General features: G+C 42.7%; 1 protein-coding gene across 1 annotated transcript; it reads left to right on the top strand.

Annotated features, from left to right (window-relative positions):
• The first annotated feature begins 283 nt into the window (after positions 1-283).
• On the top strand, positions 284-8678 carry NMUR2 (neuromedin U receptor 2). The gene is made up of 4 exons (XM_068409632.1): positions 284-1003; positions 5891-5975; positions 7316-7441; positions 8419-8678. Exons 1-4 carry the CDS (start codon positions 284-286, stop codon positions 8676-8678), a joined length of 1191 nt encoding a protein of 396 aa, XP_068265733.1.
• The last annotated feature ends 8574 nt before the right edge of the window (positions 8679-17252 follow it).

The following is a 17252-nucleotide window of genomic DNA, read 5'->3' as shown; positions in this document are numbered from 1 at the left end:
CTTTTACTCTATAATCTAATGCACTTAGCGAACCAATGAATATGTGTGAAAGGAGGGGCTTTCTGGCTAAGGGACTCCTTGCAGGGGAACAGCTGTTACAAAGGCAAAAACCTTAACCGAAGCCAGGCAAACACTCACTCACATCTCTCAGTGGCTTTGTGCATCTAGGTCTGGTAAGCCAACTCCCCCCCAACTTCCCTCTCTGCAAACAGTGAGCAAACTAGCACAGAGAAACTTGAAGCAGCCTGGATCTCAGTTGTGAAACATTTCAGAAGATCCAGTGATGGCCTGGATCAGCAATATCTCCTGGTTTAATCACTTTGCTCTACATGAAGAACATTTCAGGAGGTACTTAAACAGCACTGAGGATTACTTAGCCTTCCTATGTGGGCCCAGACGGAGCCATCTGTTCTTGCCCATGGCTTTGGTGTACACCCTGATCTTCGTTGTTGGGGTGGTAGGTAACTTCTTAGTTTGCCTGGTAATCCTCAAGCACCGGAACATGAAGACCCCGACCAATTACTATCTCTTCAGCCTCGCTGTCTCAGACCTGCTCGTGCTGCTTTTCGGGATGCCACTGGAAGTCTATGAGATGTGGAGCAACTACCCCTTCTTGTTTGGGCCCGTTGGCTGCTATTTCAAGACTGCACTCTTTGAAACAGTGTGTTTTGCCTCCATCCTCAGTGTGACCACAGTCAGCGTGGAGAGATACATTGCCATCCTCCATCCTTTCCGTGCAAAGCTGGAGAGCACTCGCAAGCGTGCCCTGAGGACCATCGTGGTGCTCTGGGTCCTCTCTGTCCTCTTCGCCCTCCCCAACACAGGCACCCACGGCATCATGCTGCAGTATTTCCCCAATGGCACCCTCGTCCCTGGCTCTGCTACCTGCACTGTAGTCATGCCCATGTGGATCTACAACTGTATTGTCCAGATTACTTCCTTTCTCTTCTATGTGCTGCCTATGGGGGTAATAAGTGTGCTGTACTATCTGATGGGGCTAAGAGTAAGTCCTACTCCAACTGTGTTCAGTGTTTCCTTAGCTCATTCTTGTGTGTTTGTGTCTGTTTGTGTCTTTTAAGTGATTGCACCTTTTTCTTGCTCATGTTTTCCTCCAGAAAAGCAAAAGCATTTCAAACCTCTGAAATCAGTGGATCCAACTCCTTCTTTGGTATAATCTCATTCTCAAATGAATATAGCCATGCTGGGGAACAATTTAACCCAATCTTTTTTTAAAAACTTACCATCACTGCTGCTCACGTGGGAATGTTACTTAAACGTTCAAATCTGTAGATTGATTCCAGCCTCTCAGAGATTTGCACCTTTGCAGCAGGGACTAGTAGGAAATAGACCAAAAGGAAAAATGTGAAAAAAATTTAAAAGGAGCAGGATAGTGATTGAATCTTGTGTATTATTTGCTTTCCCTCTTCTTGTAACTGTGGAATTTCCATTGAATTACTTTATTTTTCTCCTTCCCTAGAGATAGTGATAATATCCAGTTGTTAAAACTCACAAAGCTGTCATAAACTGAAATGCTACCTTATTGCTGCAGCTAGCAAATTCAGTAATCGTTTCTTTATATAACTATGGCATAGTTTCACCATCGATTAAGGCTACCTTAGAGTTCATATTTAGTCTCTCTTCAGAAAGTGAGACTAGTTTTATCAAGTATTCGTCATTTAAATACATGGATAAAATAATCAGCATCACAGTATTATAAAGCTATGTAGCACAACACTCAAATGCACTGCTAATCATAGAGTGTCGATGACTTTTTTCTTCTTGTACGTTACATTTCTTTTGAAAATATAAATCCTATCTCATTGCACTGAATATAAATTAAAGTTTAAAAAGATGTGTCTGATCGTATAGCAAGAAATGGATGCAGTATGCTAGTAGAGATGAATGAACTTACCGAATAATATGCAAGAAATTCAACTAAATCTGTGCTGATGTATGTATCATTTTGTTGTGCTGGCTGATATTTACTGTTATGTGAAACCCTACAGAAGCAATTTTTCCTTACCTAGGAAAAGCCACAAGGATTAACTGCCAGAAATCCATAGCACACAGTAGATCTTCAAAGCAAAGAATGGGTTAAATTATCCCCACAGCCCAGTGGCTGTTGTGGGGTCTTTACATAGTTTCACTGAAAATTTTGCAAAATAAGACCTGGAGGGAGGAAAAAGTGCTGAAAATATAGCTGTTTGAAAAAGAAGGAGAAATCCCCAAACCAACAAAAAGAAGTCTTGAAGATTTCGATAGCTTCTATTTGTGGCAGCAGATATTCCTAATCCCCACCCCGGAAGAGAAGCTGAGTACCAGATGAGGGCTGCTCCCCCCAGGACTTCTGTGTATTCACAGATATGTTCAAACTGTCTTTACTAAGGGCTGCAACGTTCATTGTTTATGCATCTGCTTTTTTTTTTTTCTCAGAGTTCCAAATTTTGAACAACACTGATCCTGGGTATATCTGCATTGGGCTCTAAAATGCACTAGGCAAGATAGTTTAATTTTTTTCAACAGAAATGATAGAAGAATGGTGTATATATATAATTTTTCAAGAGAAGACACTTTTTATTTACTCACAGAGGATAAAATCTATCAAGCTTCAGCAACTGAGTGCCATGTATTGCTCATAGACTGTAGTGGAAAAGCTCAGCATTGATCCAAAGGTTGTATAACAGCTCAAACTCAGCAAATAGAGGCATAGACTTTCCAAGTCCAGGCTTTGTGGAAAGGCATTTCCTCACCCAAGCTTCTCCCTCACGCTTTGTCAGTGTTCAGGAGAGCCTCAGGACGCAATACAGAAGGAAGCATGTGTGACATGTTAAGCAGCTGTGAGAGGGTAGCAAACATGGGTCATACAGTAGCTGAGTTCATTTTTAAATTTATTCCTTGCAAAAAGGAAAAAATGTATTTGTCTTCCTCACTGGGAAATTCATGGCCAACAGAGGCTTCAGGCTGATTACCTCTTGGTCAATTACCTCATGAACTACTTGGCTATAATTTTAAGTCTTGATGGTTTAATATTACAATGTTATGGTCAAACGATAGTTCCAGCATTAGTGTAAAGAAGAGGACACTGATGATTACACTGCAGTCTCATTAGATTTGTTTGTGGAAGCTTCCTGCTGCCTCTTTCACGGAATCCTCATCACAGGTGCCTTTAGGACCAATCCCTAAATCAGCCAGGCTCTTCAAGCCCAGTTCAGCTGTTGGGCTACTGGTTGCAACCTATAGCCAAAAAGTTGAGGAGGAAGAGGACATGGGGGAAATGGTTGCTTGTAGAAGCTAATCCCTGCAGTGCTGATAGAGATGGAGTGGCATTGCTTGGGAAGAAGTCTGCATTGCAGCAGGATTCAGTGCAGGGTCCCTTCAAACTGGTCTCTAAAAGGACGCAGGGATAGGTGGCTATCTCTGCTTGTTTAAAAGTCGGATTCTGTTTAACTAGGATTTTTGACAGTGAATGAAGAGAGTGGAGAGTCCAGAGACCTATTTATCCCACCTACTTCAGACATCTATGAGGGGGTCTAGATGATCAGATGGGACTAGATTGACTGCACCTAGGATGATTCCTCTGTTAAGATTCCAATGCTTCTCTCAGTGTCACTTCCCCTCAGTAACACATTGGACACACTGGTAATTTTGATTTCAACTACCTTTGAATCAAGTCAACTTATTCTTGCCAATGTACAGCTGGTCCAGATTTTCTCATCAAAATCTGTTTTGTCCCCTAAATGCCCAGCTGTTAAAACCAGAATCTTCTGTGGACAGTGACTGCCTTCGGCTAATTTTTGCAGAGACCAGCACACTCCTGGAAGGGTCTGTCTTCTTTCCATGGAGGTTGTCCTGCAAACCTTGCACCCACTAACAAATTCTCCTTTGCAATGGGAGTGAGCGAAGTGTGCATCCAAGCTGCAGTTCAGCAGGCAGGTGGCAACTGCTTCATCCAAGTTGCTCAAGTAGGCAGGATTTCATGCTTTAGCACAAGCCATGTGGTTTTTAAAGATCAATTTTTCCATCAGTTGGAAAGTTTGATCACCACTCGTGTCAGAGAGGCCAAGGAGCTTACAGAAAACAATTCTGCTTTTGCTGAGTGGCCTCACTAGATTTGCCTGGGGATAGGTGAGGCCCTAATTTTGCTCTGCTTTTTGATTTCTAGAATGAAATGCTGTAGCTAATAAAGATGTGGGGAGAAAATCCAATTTTCAGCTTCCTGCTCCAGACACTTTTAATTCTCTTGCAGTGAATGGGCAACATTCATCTCCAGGCAACCCTAGAGAGCCTCATACATCCACAGTGATGGAAAAGTAACCACTACCTTGGCTGGAGTTCTCCCTCTGTCAAACCATTGGCATGAACTCAAGTTGCAACCTTTGCCATATTATTCTTACTAGTTACACCTCCATCTATTATCACTTGAGGCTAAAGAGGAGCTTTATAGCATCATCAAAATGACAGGAGGAAGGTGAAAAATAAAGATTCATGTATGTCTAGTTTATTACAGCATCAGAGCACTATATTCTCTGAGGCTTTGGAATATGCCTGGAATAGATTAGTGTTGAGACTGAAAACCACTGAAGGGAAATTAGGGATTTTAATCAATGTGAGCAGACTTTTATCACTAGATATGTTACAAATCAACTGAGCCTCTTCCTTAAGCAACTGTGGCTATGACTATAAGTTACAAAGGGAATAATGTAAATTATGGGAGGCTGAATTGCACTGTAATTGAATATAATTCAATTGACATGTGTTTCCCTTTTATGGGTTTTATGAATAAATAGAACATTGAAAGAAGGTCTCATTTGATCATCCTTAGAGAAAAGTATTGTTAACCGAAAATCAGGAAGCAAAGTCACAGCGTAAAAGGCAAAAGAAAAATGGCACAACTAGCATGTTTTTACAAGATTTTTACAAATCCAGATTGATTTCTCTCTATTCCCTCATTCCTGGTATTCTTTCCCTTGTAATTAGAAGTTTTGTTTCCAGTTTCTCTCTGTTGAAAAAAGGGTCACTCCAAATCCATTGGCTAATCAGAAGTTCCCACTTCAGGAAGCTGGGCCCAATCATGTACTCTCCATAGATGATTTCTTCTATAATCAAAGCAATTGTCCTGATTATCTAGTCCTGGTCTTGTCATCACCAAAGCACCAATGCTCTTGCTGTAAGCATATTGGGGAAGCATTTCAGGGAGGATCAGATTATTATTCTTTATGTCCATTTTTTAGAAGCCCAGGAAAAACTACTGGTGAAAAAACAACTTTGTTGTAATTGAGCAGTATGTGGCTGAACCTGTGCATATCATGCACACTGACTTGTCTGCAAGAGAGTATAAATAGGTTTTGTTCATTAGATGGATTGAATTTCAATTAGTCCAAACACTCAGGGCAAGAAACGAACTCCCTTGGATTCTACTGGAATTTTTCAAGTGATTACATCTGTGTTTCACTGAGGCCTCTCTGGGTATTTTTTGGATCATTGGTTTGTGCTTAATTGTGGGGAACCCTTTTAGGAAAATAAAAAAAACAAACAAACAATGTTTTGCTAGAAGAGAAAATAGTGCCTAGCAAAATACTGTTGAAATTGAACACAAACTGTGAACCAAATATTGACTCATTGAGAAAGGACAAGTGGGGAACTGAAATACAAATTTACTGTAAATAGGCAGTCTCAGATGAATAAAATCGGTAGATTGTTTTGAACTTAAAGCTTCAATGTTTCCCTAGACTAAAACTGAAATTTAAATATAGATTTTTTTTCAGTGAGTCCTGAGTTGCCACAAACTTTGCTTTATCAAACTCCAGCTATCAAAATATCAAACAGGCTGTGTCTGGTGAGCATGTTATCTCCTGTCTAAGCTCTCCTTCGGTTTCCCTCCTTTTGCCAGTTGAAAGGAGACAAATCTTTGGAAGTGGAGGAAATGGCTGTGAATGTTCAGAGACCATCCAGGAAATCAGTCACCAAGATGTTGTGTAAGTAGTGAGTCCTTCTGTGTTGCATTGACCATGGACAAGATGGTGACCAGGTCCTGAAGGGTATCAAGTAAATTCACTGGATATAAGAGTTATGAGATGAGTAGCTGTGATGAAAAAGAAAAAAAAAAAAAAGCTTATTGCTGTTTTATCTGGATTTACAGGGCGTGGGAGTGAAACACCATGGCTAACTATCAAAAGACTCAGAAGGTGAATTTTTCTCCCCAACACGAGAGGAAGTTGAGAAAACCTATGTGGCAGATGCTTGCATAGCAACTCTCTAATATCCCTGACTCCAAACCTGGCTCTTGCAGCTGTTTAGGGAGGATCCCTCTTTTTCAGAGTGCAAACAGTCTATCATCTTGTACATTTTTAAAGAAGGATGTACATACGGTTTTCATCACACTACAAGCTCTGCTCGTGAACAGGAAGGTCCTGCCAAGCAGCATACATCACCTACTGCTGACTTAACCACTTAGACCTTCCCAAGAGAAAGTAGAACCTAGGCAAGCTTGCACATTGTATAGCATTCAGGAGAATTTGTGCTTCAACCACCCTGAAAACACTCACATCACTTCCTAGTTTAGGGCTGTCTTTAAGGCAAAGATCACCTTGCTACTGAGATGGTGTTTATGCAGGAAACATAAATCACCTTCAATATTTCCTGCAACAACATTATTCTTTTAGGCAGCTTAAGTCACCTTCTGAACTAGTAAAATGTACTTTGAAGTCAGTCTGATTTTGTGTGCCCCATGTCTGTGATGACAGATGTTCATAGGACCCAAGTCTGGAATGGATTTGCAAGAGTCCTTACAAGAGCCAGCACAGGCCAAGTTGTGCATGGAGGCAAACTCTTTTTCCTTCATGTTGAACAGCATACCCAGACAGGCTTATCATCAGTGGGTGGTTCCTATGGCCGTATCCTGCTATGTGATGTACAAATAGTGTGCAGAGGAAATTAACTCCAAGGCACAACGGAGTCAGTGTGTCCCAGCTACCACAGGTGAATCCACACGTCTCACTGGCAGGTTTTTCATTAGGCTCTGTACATGCCACAACACTACCTGGCTGTTGCCTGCTCTGTTTGAATGTCATTGTGTGTGCATGCATTGAGTTATCCAACAAAGAAATCAGTGGAAAGCTTATTCTTTTAGCTGTTAATGTTTTTCAGCAAGCACTGCAGAAAGACAGAAAGGATGGCAAAAGTTTTGAAACAATTAATAAAATTTGTATATTTAGTCTTTCATCCAGCTTTCTAAACTCTTTCTGCTCTCTGCAGGCTAGTGAACCATATCCTTCCATAACTGACTTGGTTTTCTTCTCCCCTTTCTCCATGCTAGTTGTCCTCGTGATGGTTTTTGCTATCTGCTGGGCTCCATTCCACATAGATCGACTCTTCTTCAGTTTTGTTGTGGAATGGACTGAGCCTCTGGCTAATATATTCAACTTAATTCATGTGGTGTCAGGTAAAGCTTTCTTCTTCCACTTGCACAGGGGCTGGGGAAAAAAAGTAATTGTGAGTGGTTTACTTGAAATATGTAGTCATTTATTTTGCAGGTGACATGAGGTATGTATGGAAAAACTTCTTTGGGTCTGGTAGACAGTGACGAGAATTGTGCCTTAAATAAAAATCGCATGGAAGTTTCTGCAGCTTTCAAGATCTGGGCATCTTGTCCAATGCAGTTGTCTGAATATTCGTAAAACATGGGAGAAAAAAATAGAATATCATACATCACTACCAGCTGCTTTTCCTTCTTGGAGATGTTCAGAAAAGAAGTCTACTGTCATTCAGCTGTTTTTAATGAATACACAGCAGCAGGCATGATCCTTCAGAGGATCTCTCAGGCAAACAGGAAACCTTACCAAGTGGCAAAAGACTCACATACTGCTCAGAACTGGGTGATATAACCAAATGTTTATGGCCCTGCCAACCATAAAATGGAGGCTTTTTCAAAGAGGAATCTTATTTTCAGTCTGCCATGGGAAAACACTGGATGTGGCTATTAGGCTGCTCAGACAAATCCAATCTCGTGCAATTGTCCTGGTGTGTTGTAAGAAATTAGCTCCCCTCAGCTGGAAGTTATCCTCTGACAGCTTTGATGGGGGCACCAGCTGTGCAAATCCTGCTGTGGGGATGAGGGCTGTGCTGGAGGCAGGTCAGTACAGCTCAAGAGAGCGCTGGTTCCCGAACAGCTGGAGATAGTGAGCTCCAGTTAATACTCTCTCCCACTTTCCTTTCCCTGTGTGCTGCAGTGCCTGAGCTAGCCTTCGCGAGACATCCCTCTACCTGGATGGTAGCAGGCAGAGATGTGCTGTCACTGCCTCCACCCTTGCACCCAAGCTTGGTGGAGCAGTATAGGCAATGAAGAGATTTTCCTCTTCTGAGATCGTTCCACACAAAAATGAGGTCTCTCTCTCTTTTTCCCCACCGTTGTTCTCCTAGGTGTTTTCTTCTACCTGAGCTCTGCTGTGAACCCCATCATTTACAATCTATTGTCCCAGCGCTTCAGGATGGCTTTCCTCAGTGTGATCTCTCCTTGCTGCAAGCGCTGGGCCCCTAACCATCCCACCAGCAGGATTCCTGCCCAGCAGAGCATCTTCATCGTTGAGGACCTCAATCTCATGGACTCTGCTGAAGACACAAGTCTCCCTGGCACCCACAGGTCATCTGTCAGCAGTTCTCAGCTCTCCACTGGTCTGTGACTTTCCATGTTGTAATCAAGGTGAGAGAGAAGTTAAAGAAAGTGTCTTTAAGAAACAAGAGGATAAGAGACCCTCCTAAAAGACTTATTTCCCACAAGAAAAGCTCACAGACCTGTCTTGTTGAATGAATGAATGAGGAGACTGTAATTAGCAGGTGGATGAGAAGCATTGTGTTACCCTCAAGCTAGCGGGATGGCTGGAAATCTCAGCTTACTGGCTGCCAGCTGTGCCAGTAAAGAGCTACTTTACAAAAATGAGACACGCTCCCAATGTTACCAGCACAGGAGGGAGGCCACAAATTCATTTACATTACCTGGGAAATAGCCGTTGCTGGGAGCTGAGGATGTTCCTGGTGTGACTCCTTTGCCCAAAATGCAGCTAGCGGGGGACATCTGCCCAGGGAATGCGAAATACCTGCAGTCTTTGCAGGCTTGTCCTGTGCATCGAAGAGCTTCATTTTTGCCCATCTGCCTGAACTGAGCCTGACCATGTACAAATGGACTGTGGTAGGTCCCTGCTATGCCCCATGTCCTGCAGTTTGCAACACCTTCTTATCATTGCTTGAACTTCAGATACTTATGTGTTGTCTCTGCCAGTGAAGCCCTGTGGTCATACTTGAGCAGACTTCACACCTGCCTATACCAGGTGGATGGCAGACATCAGAAATCTACATAGGGTTAGCAACCACCAGGAAACAGGCTGGAAACCATTCACAATGGAATTGAGACAAACCCAAAAGATCAGAGAAGCTGATACAAAGGCAATAAAAAAGAAAGTTTTGCAGTGGTTTTGCATTACTGAGTTCCAGTTTTGCCACAAAGCACAATATGAGGTCTGGGAAACTCTCCCACATCCCAATCATGCAAACAGATCCTGAAGGCAGCACGCTTAATCCAAGCTGATGAGTTCCTGACCTTCACTAACTGCAAGGCCAGGACCCTACAGAGTTTTGTAAAGGGATGACAGGGTGAATCTGTTACGTGACAGAGAATTTTATAAACTTCTACGTCCCAAGTTTCAAAGCCTGCTGGTGTTTCAGAGAAATGCCTCCCTTGTGCATCATGATGCAGGGCTAGCTTTAACCACCACACTGGGCTCAGGCTTGGCATGCACTGCCATGGAAAACCATCTGATGTGTGTCAGCAAGGGGCTGGGACTTACTTACATAGAGTACACAGAGTTGTCATAACAAATAAGAACATTAGTTCCTGAAAGATGATACACCATATGCATAAAGGCTTCTTCCAGTCTGGTCACCGGGGATCCAGATGACATTTCCCATTGTAGGAGGAATGGGTTATACTCTTACTACAATGTGATCTTACCTTGTTTGCCCTGAAGTCTTCTGTTTTGCCTCTCCCTGTTGGACTCCTAGGCGAGATGAGACCTGGGGGGCTCATGGTAGATGGTGAGTCACCTTTTCCTGCAGCGCAAGGGGAATTTTAGCGCATGTTTTCTGTCAGACCCATTTTACCAGCTATAATCTTGAGAAACAAGCCATGGAGAGGCTAACAGATACACACAAGGATGTGGAGAGAAAAGGCAGTTCCTGCTCCCTGAAGACACAGCTGAAACACTTTGCCACCCCCAAGTGGACACTTGAGTTTTATCAGTGACATTTACATTTAATAATAATACCAGGTTTTGTATTATCATTTTTCCCTCCACCAGACATTAAAGTGTGTTTTCCCTCTGGATTTGCTGTGCCAGTTGTGCTTTGCTGCCTGTGAGCTGCCCAGATCCCTGCTCTTCCGCCCCGTGCAGGACACTGGGCTCTGTGCTCCCACTAACAGGTTGGGTTCTGCCTGGGCAGAGGCTGCGCAGGATTTCCTCCCTCACCCTGGGCCTCACTTGTGCAACTCCCTAACTGAGCTCAGGGGGTTTTCCTCCTTATCCCACCTGTGTACCACTGAAAGCATGTCTTCTTCTCCGCTGTCCAAGACACCCAGCCAAAGCAGTAAGGAGACAGTATAGTTTGACATACTCACACATCCACCATATGATGGAGACATTCCTCTGCAAGATTTTGTGGCTCTTTGAATGTGTCTTATGCATTTAGGACCAGACAGTGTCTTGTGTTGGTGCACAGAGTGACATCCATGAGTGATGGTGTTCTCTTCTCCTCCCTTCATGGGAGAATTGCAACCTTGTCTGCAAAGCTTGGGGTTGTTAAATGCATCTCTTGACTTGCAGATCTATGAGCACAGAGACCTGCAGTTAAGGTTGGGAATGTGGAGCTGTAGGGTGAAGATTTTGTGTGATCTTAAACAAAATGGCCAAATTTTTGTTCCTGAGGAAGACAAAGGGGGTTGTGAGGAAGGGGAAGTGGTGGGTGGGAAAAGTATGCATGGATGAGGAAATTTTAGAAGAGAAATAGTGAGAAGCAAATGACCACGAACTCACCTCCAGTTCTGAAATAACTTTTTTTTTTTGGTCCTAAAAGCAGTTTTTATCACATTTAATGTGGCATCAATCAAAAGAACTCATAACCAAAAATTACTGAGCCTTTTTGGCCAAACATCAAAAGCAAAGCTGAAAACATTTAGTCTTGCACCAAGTCAAACCTTCTGTGAAAGTGTTATTGGGGGACACATGTCAAAATTCTTCTAAATTCTGCTGAAAATAAAATAAATGCAGGGAAAAAAAAATCTGTGCTGGCTTGAAGTTGAGTGCTCTGAGTTAAGTTCCCTGAGGCAGCACAGCTCAGTACCCCCTCGCTCCTGAGGGGAGATCTCTAGAAAGCAGTCAATGTCCACTGGAGGTTTTTCTTTCCAAATGGTCAGTGCTTGAGTTATTTATCACTCTGCTCTTGTATTTACCTGGCTGAATTTTGGAAGCTGGATCCAAACATGAAAAGACTGGGAAGATGGATAGAGATGTCATGAAAGCTGATGATACTCCTTCATTTATACATTTAGCAGCTTTCATAGCCAAGTGCTGAAAAATGTTGGCAACTGGCTGAGAAAAACTCCTGTTGCAAGAAAACGGAGAACAACTCACTTTCCCCCAAAGTGGTCTAGTGTGATAAAAATATATTTATCTGAAATCAAGCGTGACTTCCTAGACAGAACTATCTATTGATTTATTTCTCTGCTTCTGTTTCCCTCTGGGAAACATAGAAGTGTGTGAGCAGAAAGTGGGGAGTTCAGGGGCAATGCTCCCGCACTGTGAACAAAACATGGACAGTTTGAAATGTGTTGCAAGGAAGCACTTAAAGGAGAGAAGAATTGATTACATTGCCAATGAGCAATACTCAGACCTAATGCCAGGTTCAGTACTGGAAAAAGCATCATGACAGCAAGTGGACAATTCTGTTAAGTTTATATGAAGCGTTTTTGGACACTACTGTGTTTTGAAGTGTTTAAACCATGACTTATCAGTAAAACTAAACTTTCATTTCAGCTGCAGAGCTGGTTATATGTACCTGTGTGTAACATGAAAATAAATATACTAGAGTCTCTCTTCCTATGTCTGGTCTGTCCTCCACCAATCCTTGTGCTTCTTGTTTCTCCCTCTGCTTTCACATGAGTAGCACAAGATGGAGGTTCCCTGGATGTTCAGCCAGCACCAAGTGCAGGACACTAAGGACTTACTACAAATCACAGTACTTAAAAAAAAAAATGCAGATTATTTCAGCTGGTATATATGCATGAAAATACAGCACTAATCCCAGCATGGTTTGTTGCATCCAAGTGCTCTGCACGACTGCTTCTTCAGGGGAGGAGGTTAAATACTGGGCAGCATGGTTGTCATGGCCAGGAGAAGGTCCCGAAGCAAAAAGCTCTGCTTCCCAGGCTGTGTAACAGCCAGGTCTGCTCTCCCTCTCTGTTTTTCTACAATTGTTTTACTCATTTTCTCTGCTGTTTGTTATGACACTTACTAGGTTTTTCTCCATTGAGGTTTCTTTTTCCACAGACTAGCAAATCTATAGCAAATTGCTGAGCTGTATCATTGTATCAAATGGATATTAAAGTAACGAAAAATATGGTAATGAAAATAGAATAATAATCTGGACTTTTTCTTTCTATAATAAACTGAGGAGAAATTAGGGGAAATGACAGGAAATCAAACAACCAGGAACTCTTGCAAGAATTAAAAGCTGGTTTTAGAATTTCATCCAAGCTGATGCAATGATGGCAAATGTCCTTCAGAATGAGTTGGGGGATAAAAGAGTTTGAAAAGAAACTCTGCAGAGAATTGCCCAATATGGGCCTTGCAGATTTCCCTGCCCAGGAAAAGAAACATTTTTGAGGTTGTTAGGGCAGATCACAAGCCATAAGGGCTCATGCACCAAAAGACAGTGACCACCTTGTGCATGATTCAGGACTGGTTTCCCTGACTTGAAGAAAGGAATTTGCCATGTGTAAAATAAGCATGGACAGTAATGCAAGAACCTCACCTGGAGAGTCAAGGGTTGCTGATTTTCTTCCACATTTCTTTCCATTTCATGTTTTGGCTAGTCAACAGCCTACTTTGGTCATACCCCAGACACAGAGGCTCAGAGCTAAGCTCATTTGCCACCATAAGGGGAAGACTTTTTGTTACTGTCTAGACTTTGTGAAACCCTCAAAAGTTACAGCTGTTGCTTTTAAATTATCTTATATCCACTTAATTTTTAAAGAAAGATTAATTTTAGGAGTATGGGAGCTGCTGGAATAATTTGCTTCCCACTAGGGTAGATAATTCATGAATGAAATACTGAAGTCTTTGTCGTAAAAGCCCAAATAAGTTTTCTTCGTGCATCCTCAGCTTATACTATGTTGTGAAATGCAGCAAGTTCCTTCCCAGAGGAACACGCTTTTGTTTGCTTTTTTTGGCTAGAAGTGGCCTTTTAAAAAGACCCTTAGACTCAGATGTCTACAACATGAAGAGCTCCATCTGAGGAAATCTGGATTCCTTTTATAGTCGAAGGAAGAAAAAAAGCAGTACTAAAATCAATTTATCCAACCTGTTTCAGTAACTTACCTTAGGTGTTTCACGGGTAGTTTTTATGCATATCTTCTACAATTGAAAAACAAAGCTAGGCAGCTAGGTACAGGTCACCTTGAAATTCTTTGTTGCAGAACAAAGCAAGCATGTCTGTTTGTCAGTCCCTTTCAATTTGATTCATTTCTTTAGAACCCAAGAGACCCCCTTAGAAATGGCTCACTAGGAAAATCATGCCCCAAATGAGCAAACAAATGGCTAACAACTAACTCACCACAAAACAACTGGGAGAACAGCATCCTCAGGGGCTCACCTACCATTTGGTTCATTGATCTGGGGCTGGTGCCTCTGGGACACCTAGACTGTGCTCTCACAAGCTGAGGAAATTCAAACAGAGCTCTACTACTTGTAGGGTTTGCATCATTCGCTTGCAAGCTTGCAGTTTTCCTTCCCTTACTTCTATAGGAGCTGCTGAGGGCAGGAAAGATACCTGTCCTGCCACAGAATGTGCTAAATATCTGCCTAAACTCCATGGAAAGGCTCCAAAGGGAAGTCTTTTCATGCTGCTGTTTACTGCAGTGCAGTTGGGTTGGGCAGCACTGAGCAACTGCACCAAAATCTACAAGTGTCACAGTTTGGGGAAATAGAAAATCTCCCCGGCCTTTCCATGAGGAAGAAAATAAAACACCAACGCAGGAAGTTGGAGGTATATTTATTGTTTATTTAACCACATACAGACTGGAGTTTCTGTTAGCTGGCTTTGTGCTAGGGAAATACTACATGCAGAGGGTTTGTTTGAATGTGAATGAACTTGGCTAATACCACAAAGTTCAGCCTCCCCCAAGCCCTGCACCACTGTTTCCTCCCAGCTCAAGTTATCTGCTCCTGCAGAAAAACAGACCACAGACACAGCAACACATAAATTCACATTACAGTAGCAGTGACAGGACCCTCTACTGGGACTTAGACACATACAGCACACAGTGGGGTAACAAGGAACCATTCCTCAGCTGCTTCGCAGTAACCATCTATCTCCGTGCTCTTAGCCTAAAGTAATGCAAATCAGTTTGTGTTCCTGCATACAACAAAGATGAAGAGGCGGTTGATATTGGTCCAGTCACATCTAGTTTGCTTATGTATCTCAGCCCCAAGACGAGGGCCTGAGTCGTGTGGAGCTCGCTCTCTCTGCATATAACAAGAAATAGTCCCAAAGTTGGGTCTGACATGGCAACCTCCCAATTCCCAGTAAACCTATGACGTTACTCCAGAGGCAGCAATGACTGCTGTACACGAGTCAGCCTTAGCACGCTCCACTTTTTTACAGTGTCTCTTGCATTAACAACAAGGAGCACTCATATAAGTGTTAGGCTCAATCTGGTCCCTTCAGGTTTCATTTCTTACCCTACCTCCCCTCCCATGAGGAACGGGTATATTGAAGAATCACCTCTCCCTCCCATCCACCCCTGTCTTTTTGCTGCTAAGAAATTCCACTGAGGATTGAGTCTTTCCCCTGCAACTTTATTTGCCAGCTGTAGGGTTTTCACACCTTATTTGTATTCCAGTCCCGATTTCAATTACCTGGCTAACCTTTTCAATTTTCACAGAGAGTGAGAATCAGAAAACAGCAGGTCCTTTATTACAGCTCACATTGGTGGGGAATGTTTCACCCCCCTTCCCTCCCCCATGTTTGCAGGAAAGCTCTGTCAAATTCAAACAAACTCATTGATCATAACTTGTCTATTTACTTATGCTTTGCTGACTGTTAAGTATTCTGCTGCTTTCTGCAAATCTCGTTTCCATCCTCCTTTTGGCTTGAACATGCTATATTTTATATCATTTCTAAAAGCCATAGAGAAATAGTCTTAAATCTTCAGCCTGGTGCTTGACTCCAGTGGGAACTCTTACCAGGGTCAAATACTGGAGAAGATAAAAGCCTTGTGCTTCAAGAAGAGCTATTTGCTGATCTTTGATAAGCAAGATATGGTGGTAGTCAGTCCTTATTTACATGTCCCAGAGCACTTCCCCATGGAGGCTCAGGGCATTGGAGGGGTGCCCCTCAAACCAGGAGGCAAGTCAGGCACAGGACATCACTCTGCTGATCCCAAAGCCACTGCTCTGCCACTGAACTGTACTGGCCACAGCTGTCACCTGCAAAAGAAATCATTTTCCTCCCCCTTTTTGCCTTTCTCTTTTCTCCAAGTCATAACCCTCCTCTTATCTCCTTCTTTCTTCTGAACTCTTGATATAGCAATCATTTCCATGACTGTGCTCTGCCTGCCCCATTACTCAGCCATAGAGCTCCTAAAAATGGTTTATTTGATCTAGGGAGTGGAGAAGAAGATTTAATGCAATAGATCTTTTTCTTGGCAACCCCTTCCCCTCTTTCTTACTCTTCTTTTGTTATTTCCAGCTCATTATCTTTTCCCATAATCAAGTCCAAATTAACTTAATTACAGACAGATTTCATATCTCTCTAAACCAGAAGGGGCACTTGTAAAAGATCCCTCTAGTCAAGAGTAAATGAGGGCTTTGGCCTATGCTAAGTAAGCTCTGGGAAAGACAACTCAACAGTGTCTGTCCTGCTCCCTCCAGATACCTGTTCCCAATTGCTCATAGCTCCTGCATTTCCTTTGAGCTGCTTTTAAGTGAGGCATTTCATCTATTCATTTTGCAGCCTGCCCAAGTTCATTACAACTGTTAAGCTCCACAATAAATATCTGTACAAACTGCCAAGTGAATGCTTCTCTTATGCAGATGTCAAGGGCACTGCGATCTTTCCACCGTATTCAGATAGGTGGAAAGTGCCCAGGCTCAAAGTCTATGCGTATTGGAATCCGGCCTGGGTGCAATTATGACCTGAACTTGAGTCCTATTGAGTCTGAACATTGGATCTACTCAGTCTAGGATGACCTCCTATTACTGGCACAGTTAGTAGGCCAAAGATCTCTCTTGATTAATACAGCTCTGGTTGCACAAAAGTCACATACTGGCGATAGCTCTCTCCTTGAAAATCCCCACTGAGATAAAAATGCACTGACTGGACTAGATCCAGGGCAGCCTCTCTCCTTAGGTGGAGATGACAGGTTTCCTTGGGAAATAAGGAGCAGGATCTCTCTCTAGCAGTTGATGGGTTTCTCTCCTTCTAGTAGGTAAGGTTGCACTGCTGTGGCTTACCGTTCACAAAAGTTCTCCACTGGCAGATGAAATATCTTCTTTCTTCTGCTGGAGGTCAAGTAACTATTACCCAGTCAGGACACCTCTTCCTAAGTCCATCAAGATTTATCATGGTGTCAGTGATTCCTCACTGGTAGAAGCAGGATGCTGCTCTGAGAAGCATGAGAAGAGATCTGTATTCACACAGTGAGGAAAGAGTTGTGAGATAGCAACAACCAGTAGGCTTGTGTTGAGGACATGTGAAATATGATGGAGTCATCTAAAGACATAGGGGAAGGGGACCTAAACTCCCACCAGTGACATAAAAGGCAAGGAGGGTTTTGTGGCAGTTAGGAGAGGAATCAGAGAGCTCTATTTCTAGTGATTGAAGACACCTGTGTCTCTGGGAAGGAAGGAAAGCCCCAGTGATTCTTTATGCAGATGGTTCCTCCTCATTTAGATGAGCAATTCTTTCCTGTTCGTAAGGGAAGAGAC

This window comes from Nyctibius grandis, chromosome 10 (assembly GCF_013368605.1).
Source record: "Nyctibius grandis isolate bNycGra1 chromosome 10, bNycGra1.pri, whole genome shotgun sequence".
NCBI classification, from domain to species: Eukaryota; Metazoa; Chordata; class Aves; order Nyctibiiformes; family Nyctibiidae; genus Nyctibius; species Nyctibius grandis.
Note: the sequence above shows the minus strand (reverse complement) of the source record. Positions and strands in the feature narration are given on the sequence as shown.